Source organism: Echinops telfairi, unplaced genomic scaffold, assembly GCF_000313985.2.
Source record: "Echinops telfairi isolate 266 unplaced genomic scaffold, ASM31398v2 ScPeMD7_3509;HRSCAF=4178, whole genome shotgun sequence".
In the NCBI taxonomy this organism is placed as follows: Eukaryota; Metazoa; Chordata; class Mammalia; order Afrosoricida; family Tenrecidae; genus Echinops; species Echinops telfairi.
In genome coordinates this window covers 10,199,151-10,215,017 of record NW_022107407.1, presented here as the reverse complement: position 1 = coordinate 10,215,017, position 15,867 = coordinate 10,199,151, and the positions used below count along the sequence as shown (strand labels likewise).

The following is a 15,867-nucleotide window of genomic DNA, read 5'->3' as shown; positions in this document are numbered from 1 at the left end:
GAAGGGGAGAGGGGAGAAAAGGAAAATGAGCTGATTCTGGGAACCCAAGAGGCAAGCGAATTTTGGGAATAATGAGGGCAACAAATGTATAGATGTGTTTTATACAATTGATCTATGTATTATGATGAATTGTATGAGCCCCAATAAATTGATTAAAAAATAATAATAATAAAAGGAAAAAAAAAAGAAAACCCATCTTTATCTTGCAGAGGAGCTTATGGTTTTGAACAGCTGACATTGAGGATCACAGCCCAACTCATAACCACTATGCCATCAGGGGTCCTTAATGCCATCAGGGGTCCTTAAGGATCAAGTTAATCTTAGTAATAACAGCTGTGATACACATGGTTGGAAGTTTGAAACCGCCAGCAGCTCCGAAGGAGAATGACTGGATTTTCTATTCCTATACACAGTTAGTCTCGGAAACTCATAGGGGCCACTGTGACTCAACACTAACTCTGTGTTAGTGAGTTTAAGTTTTGAGCACAGTATCCAGCAACGGCTGGGCCACTACATTATCAGGGAGCTGTCAGAGGCTCAGGCTGGATGCAGAAGACATGGTACAAGGGAGATCATGGCTGATGTCCAATGGATATAGGCTCAAAGCAAAGAATACCAGAAAGATGTTAACTTGTATTTAATTGACTATGCCAGCAGTTCTCAACCTGTGGGTTGCAACCCCTGTGGGGGTCGAACAACCCTTTTACAGGGGTTGCCTGATTCATAACAGTAGCAGAATTACAGTTATGAAGTAGCAATGAAAATAATTTTATGGTTTGGGGGGTCACCACAACATAAGGAACTGCATTAAAGGGTCACAGCATTGGAAGGTTGAGAACCACTGGACTATGCAAAGGCATTCAACTGTGTGGATCATAAAAAGCTATGGATAATCTTGAGAAGTATGTGAATTCCAGAACAACTAATTGTGGGATATAAAAAGGCTTTTCCCCAATTTGTCTCCCCCCAATATATGTCAGACCTAGGACACTGCTTGCAACCAATGGTAAATAATTGTCCTGAAGGCATCAGCCATCCAGAGCAGGTGGGGCTCACTCCCTGCTGTTAAGGACAGTGGATTGATTTCCCTGGAAAGCTCAGAATAAGTCAAACCTAAGGTGACCAGATTTTAACATTGGTAAAGCGGTACACCATTGATAAAACTCATATCCTGGTGAAATAGCCACATGGCAACCGAAAACTGTATACCCTCGCTTGTTGTGCATTCTTTCCCCAAATCGGGACTTTTTAAAAACGCCCCGGGATGCAGGACAAATTGTTAAAAATCGAGACTGTCCCGCCAAAAGCGGGACGTCTGGTCACCTTAAACCACCAGCTCAAGGACAATCAAGTTTAGGCTGCCATCATGAATCTAGGATCTGCCCATCTTGTCACATGCGGTCTCTTAATCCCTCCTCTTCCTATAGTGTGTACACCTCCCATTGCTGTATTGTCTATGGTACAATCCCTTCTTGTGATGTAGGTCCTAAACTGTAATCAGGGGGCTTGCATGCCCCCAAAGATATATAAGCCTTGGTTAGAAATAAATCGCTCTCTCCTCCTCCCGCATTTCCATATGGACCATCAAAAGGGGTTGAGGTGAGCATGCTACCCTGAATTGTGTCTGACTCCTTCATTTTATTTTCTCTCTTATTCTCTATGACTTTACGATAATCTTTATATATTATAAGCGTACAATTGCTCCTACAGATCTGGGATAGATTGTTAGGGGCTGGTTACCCTGACACCTAATAGTTGAGAAGAGTTAGGTGTCCAATGCGCTATCCATTGCGTCACATAGCCCAGTTCACCTAATTGTAGTCTTTCGGAACCTGTATATGGACCAAGGAGCAGTTGGGCAAATATAACAAGGTAATACTGTATTGTTTAAAATCAGGAAAAGTGTGGCAGGGTTATTTTCTTTCACCATACTTATTCATCTGTATGCTGAGCAAATTATCAGAGAATCTGGATTATTTGAAGAAGAATGTGGCATCAGAATTGGAGGAAGGCTTATTAACAGCCTTTGAAATGCAGATGACACAACCTTGTTTGCTGAAAATGAGGGAGACTTGCTGGAAAAGATCAAGGATTGCAGCCTTCAGTATGGACTACAAATCAATATATAGAAAACAGAAATCTTTATACCTGGACCAATAGATGACATCATGATAAATGGGGAAATGGTTGAAATTGTCCAGGATTGTGTCTTGCTTGGATCCACAATCGATGCTCATGGAAGCAGCAGTCAAGAGATCAAAGGATGCACTGCAGTAGGTAAATCTGCTGCACAAGACCTCTTTACAGGGTTGAAGAGCAGGGGTGTTATTTTAACCCAAGCCACAGTATTTTTAATTGCTTTATATTTAATGTGAATGTGGGATATTGAATGAGGAGGACCAAGGAGAAATTGATGCATTTGGATTACGGTACTGGTAAAGAATATTGAAAGTACCATGGGCTGTCAAAAAACCAACAAATCTGTCTTGGAAGAAGTACTGCCAGGATGCTCCTGAAGCATGGATGATGAGACTTCCTTTCATGGGACAAGTTGTCAGGAGAGCCCAGTCTTTGGAGAAAGGACACCATGCTCAGTAGAGAGGCAGTGGAAAGGAGGCAGGCCCTCAACAAGATGGACTGACACAGTGGCTGAAACAATGGGATCAAACATAAGAACACGTGTGAGGATGGTGCAGGCCAGGGCAGTGTTTTGCTGTGTTGTACCTAGTTGCTATGCGTCAGAACTGACGACAGCATTTAACAACAGCAGCACAGTGCTAGTAAATGGTGTGATATATATTTGTTGAATTATTGCCTTAACTTCTTTCTAGAACAAGAACTCTTCGTTTACACATGAATTTAAACTGAAAATGTTACGGAGCAGGATAGGGGCAGGATTGTCCCTCTCCAAGCTTTAAGAGAATCAAGGCAAACCTTTGGCCAGCCATAAAGACTAACTGGGTGGCCCAAAATAAGCCCAGGTGGGCTATTTATTAATTCAGCCAATGGGGGCCATCCAATACTTTTGACCACGCCTCCCAGCCAGATACCTCAAATACCTTGACTGCAAGACCATCCCCCCTTTTCTTATCCCTTCTCACCTGAGAAATCTAACAAAATCATGGTACAATTGCAGACACTTAAAATAAATGCTTCGTTTTAGAATTAAGTATTTTTTCCTCATTTCAAAGCAAGTTACCATGCCCAAATTCGTTATCCTGTATATTCCCTTTGGCTGTATATTAAGAACAGTCCTTGTTTCCTTTAAATTCTGTCTTTTCCCAAAGCATCCCCCCCCCCCCATACCTTCTTAATTGAATTGCAATTCTTTTAATTGCCCTCCTGATAGGTTATTCATTGGGCTGCTAACCCAAGAGCGGTTCGAACCCACCACCAATTCCTATGAAGAAAGACCAGGCGGCCTGTTTTATTAAATGGCAGTTTCGGAAACCCAAAGGAGTTATTCTATTAAGCCCTATGGGGTCGCTAAGAGTCGGAATCAACTCCAAGGAACTGGGTTTCGTTTTGCAGTGTCCAAGTCCCTGGAAGAGAGAAGACTGTCCTTAAACAGTCCATTAATTATAATAGCCAGGGCTTAAACACAGGTGGTCGGTACATCTGAACGGAGACGGATTTAAAGTACTAATTAATAATTCAAGTTAGCTTTTGAAACATCTGATCTGTTGCCTTTCTAAACCTCCATCTCTGCCCAGCCTCCGCCCAGGAACAGGACTAAGTACCCGGATCTCTCGGCCTCCAAACTCGAATTAAGAGGACTGAGGACGCGAATGCTGGGAGCAAAAGCAAACCAGGAAACCGCACCCCAAAGAACCGTTCCCTTTGCTAAAAAGTGTTACCAACTAATTCGCCCCTACAGAGCCACTTCCGGGGGCGCTCTAGGTTTCTCAACCCTTGTTCCGGTTTCCACTCCCATTTTTTAGTTATTCCCGCCTCTTCCTTTTCGCCGCCGAGATTCAACGAGCTCTCGCGAGACTTTGGTCTCTTCCTAGGCCGGCGCTCGGCAAGGTAGGGCCGTGGCTTTCCCTCTGCGGGGTTTTTCTGCTAACTTTTGAGAAAATACTTTTTGGGGCTAGTCCGAGAGCAGCGGAGTCTCTTCCCCGGGCGGGGATACGGCTGATTAATTGGTCTGTGCTCGCGGATGACTTAGAGGGGCGGTTCCAGGGCAGGACCGTGGGGCTGGCGTAGGCGCCCGGTCGCAGGCACCCGGCTCGTCCCTAGTGGTTTCCAAGGGTTCGCCTGCGTCTCTGGGGGCGGAAGGAGGCTCTTTCTGGGAGCTGGCGGTGGGTCTGAAGGTCAGTAGCGCTGTGGGAAGTTGCTTATTGAGTTCGTTCCGTGCTTTTAGAACAGACATGTTCAGTTCAAGCGCGAAGATCGTGAAGCCCAATGGCGAAAAGCCGGATGAATTCGAGTCCGGCATTTCTCAGGTGGGTGACGTGCGAGGCCGGGCGGTGTGCACTCCGACACCTGTCACGACTCGGACTGCGGGTGGGTTTAACTTTAGGGGCATTGAAGTCTCCGGTACTTGGGTGGCCACGTGTATCCAGCTGAGTCAGCCGGGTCCTCGCCAACATAACCGGATTGATGGCCTGTTGGCAGTGCTCATCACCGCTCCCGAAAGTGTTAGAGTTCTCGTGTGAGCGGCACAGGGGTGCAGCATATTGATGTGAAAGCTTGACAAACTCTTCCCTTTAGGCTCTTCTTGAGCTGGAGATGAACTCGGACCTCAAGGCGCAGTTAAGGGAGCTGAATATAACGGCAGCCAAGGTAATCGCCGTTTTCCCTCAAGAGTTGGAGAGATTTAGAGTAGTACACTCATCAAGCAATGCCCTGAAAGAGTTAATCTTTTTTTTTGAAAGTTAACTATTAAATGACTTGCAACTTTCCTTGATAATGAACTTTAGAGAAGATTGGGCTAGTGTACATACCCCTTTTGAGGAGTGGAATTGGTCAAATTGCAGGTGACCTGATCAATTGCCTGATGTAGAGAAATTGATCGTTAACGGGAACTCCTTTTGCACTGTGGTATTTAGTAATAAAAATAAATACTAAAGCCTGATAGGAAACTAAACTTGGCCAGGAATTAAAGCACATTGTTGATTTAAAAGTGGAAATAACAGGAACTCTAACCCCAACCCTCGATGGAGTCTGCAGGAATGTAGATTGCTCAGGATAGTTTATTCATAGTTGAGGGTCCAGTCTTCTGTCTTGTTGCTGGCGGAAGAAAATGAGATGTTGTAAAGAGCTGAAATTTTCTCGAGGACTGCTCAAATCATTAATATGTGTTTACATTAAAAATTTATATGTCTTTTAACATACAGGGATTTAGAATTTTCTCTTTTTGGCCTCTAATTTGGCTGCAACATCTTATTTTTAGAAATAATGGTCTCATTACATCTTACTGTGTAGGTTATTGGAAAACTTTTTAAACTTATGTTTTTTTATTTTATAGCATACTTGATCGGTGTAAAATTGGAAGACAGTGTATAGTACCACTAGTTCTTTTTACTTGCAAAAAGTGTTAAGAATTTTTTTCCTCTAAGTGAGTTTACCATAAGTCAGTTTACCATGCATGTGTGTTTGAATTTACAGGCTTGAAAGTTTTGAGTGTCAGATTGCTAGGCTTCAGAAAGACTTGACAGTGAGTGGAGCTATGGTATATTACAATTATAAGCTGAAAATGGTTAAAGACCTTAACCAGGTCTATGTGGCAACCAGTATATACAGAGAGTGATAAATCCACAGAACTGTGTTCCAATGGGGAAGATACACAATATGAATCTAAATAGTTTTGACTTTTTTCTTTAGGAAATCGAAGTTGGTGGTGGTCGGAAAGCTATTATAATCTTTGTTCCTGTTCCTCAACTGAAATCATTCCAGAAAATCCAAGTCCGGCTAGTACGGGAACTGGAGAAAAAATTCAGTGGGAAGCACGTTGTCTTTATTGCTCAGGTATATGTTATACTGTTAAAATGACTAACATTGAGTGCCAAGAGTGAGAATATCAGAATATTCTGGATCAGTTGGAATTTTAATTTGAGCCCTTGAACCATGGGTGGGATTGTAAATATAAGACCACAGACTAGTCACATGTGAATTTTGATTGAATTAATGAAAATTTCAAGAATAATGTCAGAATGATTTCTCAGCAAAGTGTTTGGTCTAGTTTGTTTTGCTGTCTTGAACTTACTGTTACTAAGACGATATTAAAGCAGTTGATCTTTATTTTTCTGACACCACAAACCTTTTTTGCATTTTGTTTCATGATAATTTTTACCTTCTAGAGGAGAATTCTGCCTAAACCAACTCGGAAAAGCCGTACAAAGAATAAGCAAAAGCGTCCCAGGAGGTGAGCATTTTATCAGCATCAGAAATGTGTATACTATTCTGTTTACAATTGTTAATTGTATGAGTTGTATTTTCTAATCTGAGGGCCTTAAAAAGTTAGTGGGAAAATTGCAGTGTCTTTTAATTCCATTTTTCCAGGAGCCCTTTTGCCTCCCCTCTTGTAAGAGTTTAGCAGTAAATATCTAAAATTTAATACTGGAAGATTTTATTGGTTTTCTATATATAAAACATCTTTAAATTTTACAGAGGTGCCTCTTCATTCACATAGAGTATAATGGCAGAAGAGGTTATCGGAAGAAAGGAGTGGTTCCTTGGATACAGTTTGAAATTATTAGCTTAGTACTAGGTTATGAAAAATTGAGAATACATTTCTTTCCTTTTATTTTTGCATATGCTTAAGTGGTAAAAGTGGGGTGGATATTTCTCAGGGACCATTATCAGTGGAGTTGATGGAATATTTATGAACTTAGTTGACTTGCAGGATTTATAGATAGATGAATTCTTGAGGTAGGCCTTTTGTTAATGTCTGTTACTGGGGCAGTGCTTCAAGGGCTTACATTATTGGACCCCAGCAGACAGTTTGAAAGGAGCCCTGGTGGTGCTTTCTGACAGCTGTAAGGTCAGGTGTTTTCAAACTGCCAGCCGCTCTACTAGAGAAAGATGAGGCTAGCTGTCCCCATAATGATGTGTATAGCCTATAAGTTGGAATTGCCTCTGGGTTTGGGGTTGGTTGTCAGTTTCAGGGGAAAATGTTTTGGTGTCATATCCCTCTAAATCTTAGTTAGCAGATAGGCAGAAATCTTTTAAAGCATACAACGCGTGTTATACAAATTAATGGACTGGATGAGGAAACTGACCCAATGCGTGGGGAATTTGCTCATTTTCGCTAATAATAGTGCAGGAAGTCGCTGGCTTTTGACACATTTCCAGTTGGAATGAGTCAAATGCTCATTAAAATTTTCACTGTTGCTCTTGTATTAGTATTAATGTGATCTCTAGTGTCTTTGGGGTGGAAAGGTTTACATGTAAATTTACAAAGAGATGACATTTGGAAATTATGTGCTAGAACAATGTACATGTTTCTAATGATAAGATGAACAAAAGGGCCACACTGTTAAGAGTAATTTGTCATAACATGTTATACTAGATTTAAAAACAAACTCGACACTCATTCCTAAAACCATTAGGAACTAAAAAATAATGGGAAATTGAGTATTGAGGGTACCTGTCAGTGTATTATATCATGGTATGTGGGAAGGAAGAAGGATGAGGAAGGAAAGTTAGGTGCTAAAGTTTATAGATTACCTTAAATGACTCAGTACTTTAAACTTCTAATAGGTAATTCGAGTGTCATAAGAATGTAGGGATGCTGCTTTTTATATCCTAGGTAGTTTGCAAGAGGTCAGACATAGTTTACCAACCATAGTGCCCATGCTTTTGTAATCTTTGTTCTGAGAACTTTAAATAGGATATAAATAGGAAAGTGGCTGGTTCTGTTGTTTTTGTACTCAGCTAACTCTCCAAATCTACAATCCTAATTTTTCTAGGGTTTCTCCAGTAAAAGGCTTCACTGAGTCTGTAGTGATCTCACACTAAGATGCACTTGTTCTACCACAGGGGTTCTTAACACTCTTCTAATCTTGTGTTATGCCATGTGATTGACTTTTTTCCTCTCAGCCTTTCAGTAGAGCTACTTGTAAGCAGTTGATAGAACAGGTACCTACCTTTTCCCTGGGGTGTGTGGGGTGTGTGTGTATCTCTAGTAGGGTTTGGTTTTTTCCCCTCTGAAGTGCTCGATCTCTTCTTTGTAATTAAATTGCATCCCTCCCTCCCCCCAAATTAAGTGGCTTGATATCTGATGACTTCCAGAAAAGCTTTTATTCACTTTTAACTGTTCCTCCTTTGTCTTTTTATATATTGTCCTTTTGTTATTAACCAAGTTTACTCAATATAATTAAAGCACCATGTATACCATAAAGTATTAATACTTCATTTCTCCTACTGATGGGAGTATTCCATTATATATATGTACCACACATAACTTATCTCTTCTGTTAAGCATTTAGATCAGTGGTTCTCAGCCTTCTTAATGCTGTGACCCTTTAATACAGTTCCTCATGTTGTGATGACCCCAACTATAAAATCATTTCTGTTGCTACTTCATAACTGTAATTTTACTACTGTTGTGAATTGTAATGTAAATATCTGATATGCAGGATGTATTTTTATTACAAATTGAACATAATTAAAACAGTGATTAATCACAAAACAATATGTAATTATATATTGTGAAATATTTATGTGTTTTCTGATGGTCTTAGATAACCCTTGGGAAAGGGTCATTCAGTCTCCAAAGGGGTTGCGACCCACAGGTTGAGAACCGCTGATTTAGATTTACAGCTATTGTGGATAGTGCTGTAGTGAACATAGTGCCGCTCGTGTTTTAAACAAAATAACATTAGAATAAGATTGTGTTTGCAGTAATGAGGTGGTAATGGATAGTGGAACCCTGGTGGTGTAGTGATTGGTTACTTAAGCATTGGGATGCTAGCTGTAAGGTGAGCAGCTCAAAACCTGCCACTCTGAGGGAGAAAGAGGCCTTTCTAGACTCTGGGGAATTCATTTTGGGAGCTCACAAGGACAGTTTTACCCTGCCCTGTAGTAGTGCCACTGAGTCAGCTTGGACTTGGGGCAGTGAGAGCAATGACTTTTTGAACTATCTGTTTTATTTTTCTGAAAGGTTCTAGGGCAGTGGTTCTCAATCTTCCTAATACCTTGACCCTTTAGTACAGTTCCTCATGTTGTGGTGACACCCCCCGCCCCAACCATAAAATTATTTCGTTGCTACTTCATAACTAATTCTGTTACAGTTATGAATCAGGCGACCCCTGTAAGGGGTTGCGACACAGGTTGAGAACCGCTATTGTAAAGGCTTTGGGAAATGGGATTTCCTTAAAGGAAACTTTATGCCAAAATTGATTTGTATTTCTAGTATGCTTTTGTGACTGGACCAGTAAGACCGTGTGGCATACATTTGTCATGAGACCGGCTTCTCTTAAGCTGTTTCTCACATTGGTTGTATATTATGGGTGCTTCCAGGTCAGATATGCAAACAAGTATTTTGTTATTGTAGGACGAATAACCAAATTCTAAACCAAATTCACTGCCATCTAGTCGATGACAACTCAGTGACCCCATAGGATAAAGAAGGTAGAGAACTCCCCCTGTGAGGTTCCAAGTGGAACTGTTTGGGGAAGTAGAAAGCCCTGTCTTTGTCCTGTAGAATAGCTGGTGATTTTGAATGGCTGGTATTTTGCTTAGCAACCCAATCCATAACTACAATGCCACCAGGGCTTTCTAAGGTAAATAAGACTAAGACAAATGCAAGGTAGTTACTTAAGAGGTACAAAGGGCCTTAATAGAGAAATTCGAATTCCCTCTTGGCTCACACTTGACATTCTATATTGTGCGTAGTAGAATCAAAAAGTTTTGATGTTAACTAAACCTCATTCATTAGTCAACAAGATAGTTTATGGAGTTGATATTAAAGAGGCACAGGGTTCCACTGACAATTTTCATGAATGATGATGGGTTGAAAATATTGCAGTACAACAATATCATGTAGTATAGGACTTCAAGTCATGACTGTTCTAATTAGCTATATGATCTGGTGAAGGTACTTTTATTTTTCTGTTGAAACTTCCATCTGTAAAACTAAGCTAAAATATGTTTTGTTTGAAGTTACTGTAAGGATAGAGTATTATTAGCAAAAGGCTTGCTTCATGGGTTCACACAGAGTGGCAGTTACTATTAAATGTTGAGGGTAAATTAGTTGACATTAAAGGCAGATACATATATGTCCTAAAAAATCGTACAATCTTCCTGAACACAAAACAAGTTACATGGATAAATGGAGTATGTTGTTAGGTGCAAGTGAATTGATTCCGAATCATAGCGTCTGTGTACAGTAGAACTGCATCCAGTTTACTCAACATAAGGCCTGGTCCTTCCCTATGCTCATACTGTGCTTCTGCTTGAGCCTGTTGTTGACAACCACTGTGTCCGTCCAGCTCATGGATGCCCTTCCTTTGGGGAACGTGCTATGAAAGGAATAATCAAGGATTCATTCGTACGGAGAGGGACCACTATTCTAGAGTTGGGGTTAGAACACTGCCTCTGAGGATGGGATGTTGCCCCAGTTTGATAGTAGGGAATAAGCAGAACTTGTCAAATTGGTGGGGGCTAACAAGAAACCGTGGAAGACGTTTACTAGAGAAAGCATGATCACATTAATGTTTTAGGAAGATTACTTTAGAAGGAAAGGCTCGTTTGATGATAAACAAGACTAATGAAGAGGTTATTATAATTAATGGTGAGAAATTGTGAAAATAAATATGTAAGTCTTCATTAATCTAATGTTCTCTAGAGGTAATCACTTTTAGTTGTATATGTCTTAAGCGGCTTCAACCCTTTTTAATTGGGTGTCGTGTTATGTTATATACAACTACTCTTTGAGAGTTGGTGTTAATGGAATTTTTGAATTAAAGGGATCCCTAGGGGGCGTGTCAAAGGGCAGGTATTGCTAATTGTGTAAATTTGTAAATATTCCCTTTAAGCCGCACTCTGACAGCTGTGCACGATGCCATCCTTGAAGACTTGGTCTTCCCAAGTGAAATTGTGGGCAAGAGAATCCGGGTCAAGCTGGACGGCAGCAGGCTTATAAAGGTTCATTTGGACAAAGCACAGCAGAACAATGTAGAACACAAGGTAAACGACTCAAGTTTTTTATTTACTCTTTATTTTTTTATTGGAGTGAACGCTTACCGAGCAAATTGGTTTTCCAGTAGATGAACTCTAAATAAATGGAAGGTTGCATTATAGTGTGTTTCTTGTACCACCCAGAGCCAATAATTATGACTGCCTGGCTAACCAGTAATTATGACTGCCTGGCATACCTTGACCTTCCCTCATTTGGGTTGTGTATGACGCTTTGAATTGGGAATATTTTAAACAATCAGATGTTGGTGTGTATGAGCTGCCTTCATAAATCTTAAAATCTACCTCGAGATTAAACACGGCAGCATGGATAAACGAAGTATAGGGTGGGGACAGGGTCCTACAAGAGGAATCAGGGACCTACATAGAGTAGGGGGTGGTGTCCTGGAGTTGCAATTTCCTGTATCTTGAAAGTAAGAAAAAGGGAAATAAAACAAAAACAGTTCCATAGTCTGACTTGAAAAATTTGCACCTGGGTATAGGAAGGCATTAATATTTAGGGGGAATATGCCACTGCGGTGAGCAACTGCTGGGGAATTACTCAGAGCTCTGGTCGTGGGGTGGGAACGAGCGTAGCATACTAGTATAATGAGTATAATCCTGTCCCATGACATTGGAGATCAAACTTGTCCCCGGCTCTTGGACTGCTGAGGGCATTGTCCTATATATTCCTTATCTTAATGTCTGGTTGCTGAGGAGAAAACCATATAGGGCAGTCTCATAGAAGCATGCTTACGTTTTGTTAATGTTCTTTTCTTTCCTTGTAGGTTGAAACCTTTTCTGGAGTTTATAAGAAGCTTACGGGCAAGGATGTTAATTTTGAATTCCCGGAGTTTCAATTGTAAACAAAGATGACAGAATAAAATATTATTCCTAATATAATGTCTTAGGAATGTTTTTCGGAATTCCAGAGATGGATGTCCTTAGCTGTCTACTAATAGCTTCTTAGAAAAACCAAAAGATACAAGATGTTAAACAGAAAGAAAACTTTAAAGCAAAAGGCTTTGAGCATAGAGTTCTTGTAGTTGGTGCCAGAGCATATTGGGGGAGCATGTAAGGATGTACTTGTATCCAGTGATAAAATGTAAATACTGGACTTTAAACAGTGTAGAACTTAAAAAAATGCAGGTATTGCCTTGGGCAGACTATAGAGAAAGATTTGCTCTGGAGGAATGGCTTAATTCATGGACTGATGAAAATAGCAGAACATGCAAGGCTCGAAGAATGATTCAAACCATGTTATGCTAGTAGATTTTCTTTTGCTTTATAGTGAATTTATGCACACTTTGAAGGATCTACAGGACAGTGCTTTCCTTCCCTAGTAGACTATCTTAAATCTCCTTCCCAACTCCCAGCACAGTGCATTAACTTAAGAGACACTGACTGCTTCTCGGGAAGCCATACATAAAAATAGTTTACATTTGAAAATGATGAGGGCAACAAATGGACAAATGTGCTTGACACACAATGCATGTATGTATGGATTGTGATAAGAGTTCGCGCTCTCCCCGGGGGGGGGGGGGGGGGGAGTTGTACAAGCCCCCGATAAAATGATTTTAAAAAGTTTACATTCGAAGAAAGGACAGGTTTCACAAGTCCCCCAAACAGGCCAACAATACTAAAACTTAGCTCGGACCTTACAGAGCAGAATAGAATTGCCCCATAGGTTTTCCAAGACTAAATCTCTGGGAGCAAATTGCCAAGTCTTTGTTGAAGGGTGGCTTCAATGATGCCACTGAACTTCAGGCCTTGTGGGTGGTGGTAACTCGGGGCACCACCAAGATTCTAGGCTAGCAGTTCTCAGCCCATGGTGACCTCTTTGGGGGTTGGATGACCCTTTCACAGGGGTCGCCTAAGACCATTGGAAAATATTTCCGGTGGTCTTAGGAACTGAGACACTGCTCCTCCAACTCCAGGCGGGTCAGCCCACACACAGATACGAGTGCCTCCTGTGAAGAGTGGCCCATGGTACACCTTGTTTCAAGACAAAAATTTATTTGTAATTGGAAATAATTTCACAATATATAGTTACATTGTTTATGTGATTAATCACTGTGCTTTATGTTCAGTTTGTAACAATGAAAATCTGCATATCATTTACATTACGATTCATAATAGCAAACTTATAGTTATGAAGTGACAATAATTTTATGGTTGGAGGACTACCACATGAATTGTCTGTATTAAAGGGTCATGGCATTAGGAAGGTTGAGAACCAGTTCTCTAGGCCAAGAATAGTTTGTAGAAAACTAGCTTATAGAAACAGTTTTCTCAAGAGTAAACTCAATGTTTGTTTTATTGTTCAACGGTGAAATTTAAATGCATACTCGGTCTTAAATGCAATTTAAAAATTGAAGCATAGTGGCGATACCGGGAGGCTGGAGGGAAGGTGGGTTGGAAAGGGGCAACCGATTACCAAGGATCCATATAACCTCCCTGGGGGATGGACAACACAATTGTATGTGTGGATTGTGAAGAGTTGTACGAGCCCCCAATAAAATGCTTTTTTAAAAATTGAGGCATAAAGGTAATACTAATTAAAAATTATTTACAGTGAATCCTGAGAGCCAGAACTTGCCATGTAGGAATTGCTTTTTATTTATTTATTTTTGCCTTTTTTTTGTGTGTGTGCTTTCTACCTTTGACAGGGTGTACTCTACTTCTTTGAAGAGTTAATTTCGGAAAGCCAAAGAGGCATTTCTACCCTCTTCCATAGGGTCTGTTTGAGTGGGTACCAACTGCTTTTGAGTTTAGTTAGCGTAGGAAGCCTGGTTGTGTAGAGGTTACTTGAGCACTGGGCTGCTAATTGCAAGGTCAGCAGTTTGAAACCACTAGCTGCTGTGAAAAAGAGAAGCTTTCTATTCCTGTAAAGAGTTAGTCTTGGAAACCCACAGAGGAGAAGTTCTACCCTGTCTTAAAAGGGCACTATGAGTTGGAATTGACTTTGACAGTTTTTTTAAGCTTATAAACTATATTTTTTCTATTTTATTGGGGCCTCTTGGACTCATCACAATCCATACATAAATCCATGTGTCAAGCACATTTGCAGATTCGTTGCCCTCATTCTCAAAACATTTGCTCTCTACTTAAGCCCTTGGTATCAGTTTATTTTTTTCCTCTCCCCACTCCTCCCTTCCTCATGAACCCTTCATAATTTATAAATTATTATTTTGTCATGTCTTACCTTGTCCGACTTCTCCCTCCCTTCACCCACTTTTCTGTTATCCGTCCCCCAAGGAGGAGGTTATATGTAGATCCTTGTAATTGGTTCCCCCTTATCTACTGCACCTTCCCTCCACCCTCCCAGTATCACCACTCTCACTACTAGTCCTGAAGAGGGATCATCTGTCCTGGATTCCCTGTGTTTCCAGTTCCTATTTGTACCAGTGTACATGTGGTCTAGCCAGGTTTGTAAGGTAGAATTGGGATCATGATAGTGGGAGGGAAGTGGCTGGGATCAGGATAGTGGGAGGGAAGTGGCTTAAAAAAAAATTGGAGGAAAGTTGTATGTTTCATTGTTGCTGCACTGTATCCTGATTGGCTCATCTCCCCGTGACCCTTCTGTAAGGGGCTGTCTGGTTACCTACAGATGGGCTTTGGGTCCCCAATTTGCACTGCCCCTCATTTACAATGATTTTTTTTGTTCTTTGATACCTGATCCCTTTGACACCTTGTGGTCACACAGGCTATTGTGCTTCTTTCATGTGGGCTTTGTTGCTTTTGAGCTAGATGACCCTTGTTTACCTTCAAGCCTTTAAGACCCCAGACGCTATACCTCTTGATAGCCTGGCAGTGAGTTTTTATGTTTGCAGGCCAGAACTCACAAGTGATTTGAGAATTCTTTGGGAAGTGGCTCATATAAAAGCACAAAGACTCAATACCCTGCACAGAAGCCATTTCTTGTCCCTCTGCCTATTGGTGAGAGGCCTGCCCAGCGTCAGATGCACAGAAGAGTACAGGTTCAACATGAAACCACTGTTTGAGCCCATGGTTGCGTCCGTTATGTCCACTGAGGGACTTTTCTTTGGCCTTCTAAGTACCAAGCATCATTTCTTCCAAGGGCATCTTGTAATATAACAAATTAACTCACTGCCCCTGTGGGGTTCTGAAATTTGAAAGGAGTAGAAAGCCCATCTCTCCTGCAGAGTTGTTTGTGGTTTCAAGTTGCCTACCATTGTAAATGGCAGCCTAAGGAAGCCCTAGCCCTTCTTTGAAGGAGCATTCTGGCTCAACTTCCAAGAAAGACTAGTTGTTTTGACAGTGTGGTCTATGAGGGGGTTTCAAAAGGTTCTTAGAAAAATTTCATTCTCTTCCATTTTTCCATGAACCTTTGAAAGCCCCTGCCTTTTATCCTCTAAACCAAAAATAGATTTGAAAGGTGTCAATTTCTAGAATTACTCGGGCTGCTTTTCCATGTGTAATTGAAAATACTATGGGTTGGGTCAGGTACACCTTAGTTCTCAAAGTGACCATCTTTATTTTTTAACACTTTAAAGAATTTTTTTTTTTAGTCATGAGTTCTATTTTAAAAGATTACCATACTTTTGTAATTTACCAGGTATTCACCCACTTAGATTTATCCTTTAACAGTAGAAGCATTAATGAGTCTTAACTCTCAATCCTAAACAATGCTGTATTCATATTTCAAATTGCTTTGCTCTCTCATGGAGAAAAAAAGAGCCCAGGCATAAACCTTTGATACCTTCCACAGTTTTAATATGAAAG

The 15,867-nt window shown here is 40.8% G+C and overlaps 1 protein-coding gene across 1 annotated transcript; it reads left to right on the top strand.

Moving 5' to 3' along the window:
• Positions 1–4,363: 4,363 nt before the first annotated feature.
• On the top strand, positions 4,364–12,019 carry RPS7 (ribosomal protein S7). Its single transcript, XM_004709809.3, has 6 exons — positions 4,364–4,445; positions 4,714–4,785; positions 5,827–5,970; positions 6,303–6,367; positions 10,983–11,133; positions 11,910–12,019. The coding sequence occupies exons 1-6, from the start codon at positions 4,371–4,373 to the stop codon at positions 11,985–11,987; spliced, it is 585 nt and encodes a 194-aa protein (XP_004709866.1). The 5' UTR covers positions 4,364–4,370; the 3' UTR covers positions 11,988–12,019.
• The last annotated feature ends 3,848 nt before the right edge of the window (positions 12,020–15,867 follow it).

Excerpts from the sequence above, each read along its gene's own strand:
- RPS7 (XM_004709809.3), top strand. The coding sequence starts at position 4,371 with ATGTTCAGTTCAAGCGCGAAGATCGTGAAGCCCAATGGCGAAAAGCCG. Across the intron at positions 6,368-10,982 it reads AAGCAAAAGCGTCCCAGGAG|CCGCACTCTGACAGCTGTGC; the intron begins GTGAGCATTTTA and ends ATTCCCTTTAAG. Across the intron at positions 11,134-11,909 it reads AGAACAATGTAGAACACAAG|GTTGAAACCTTTTCTGGAGT; the intron begins GTAAACGACTCA and ends CTTTCCTTGTAG.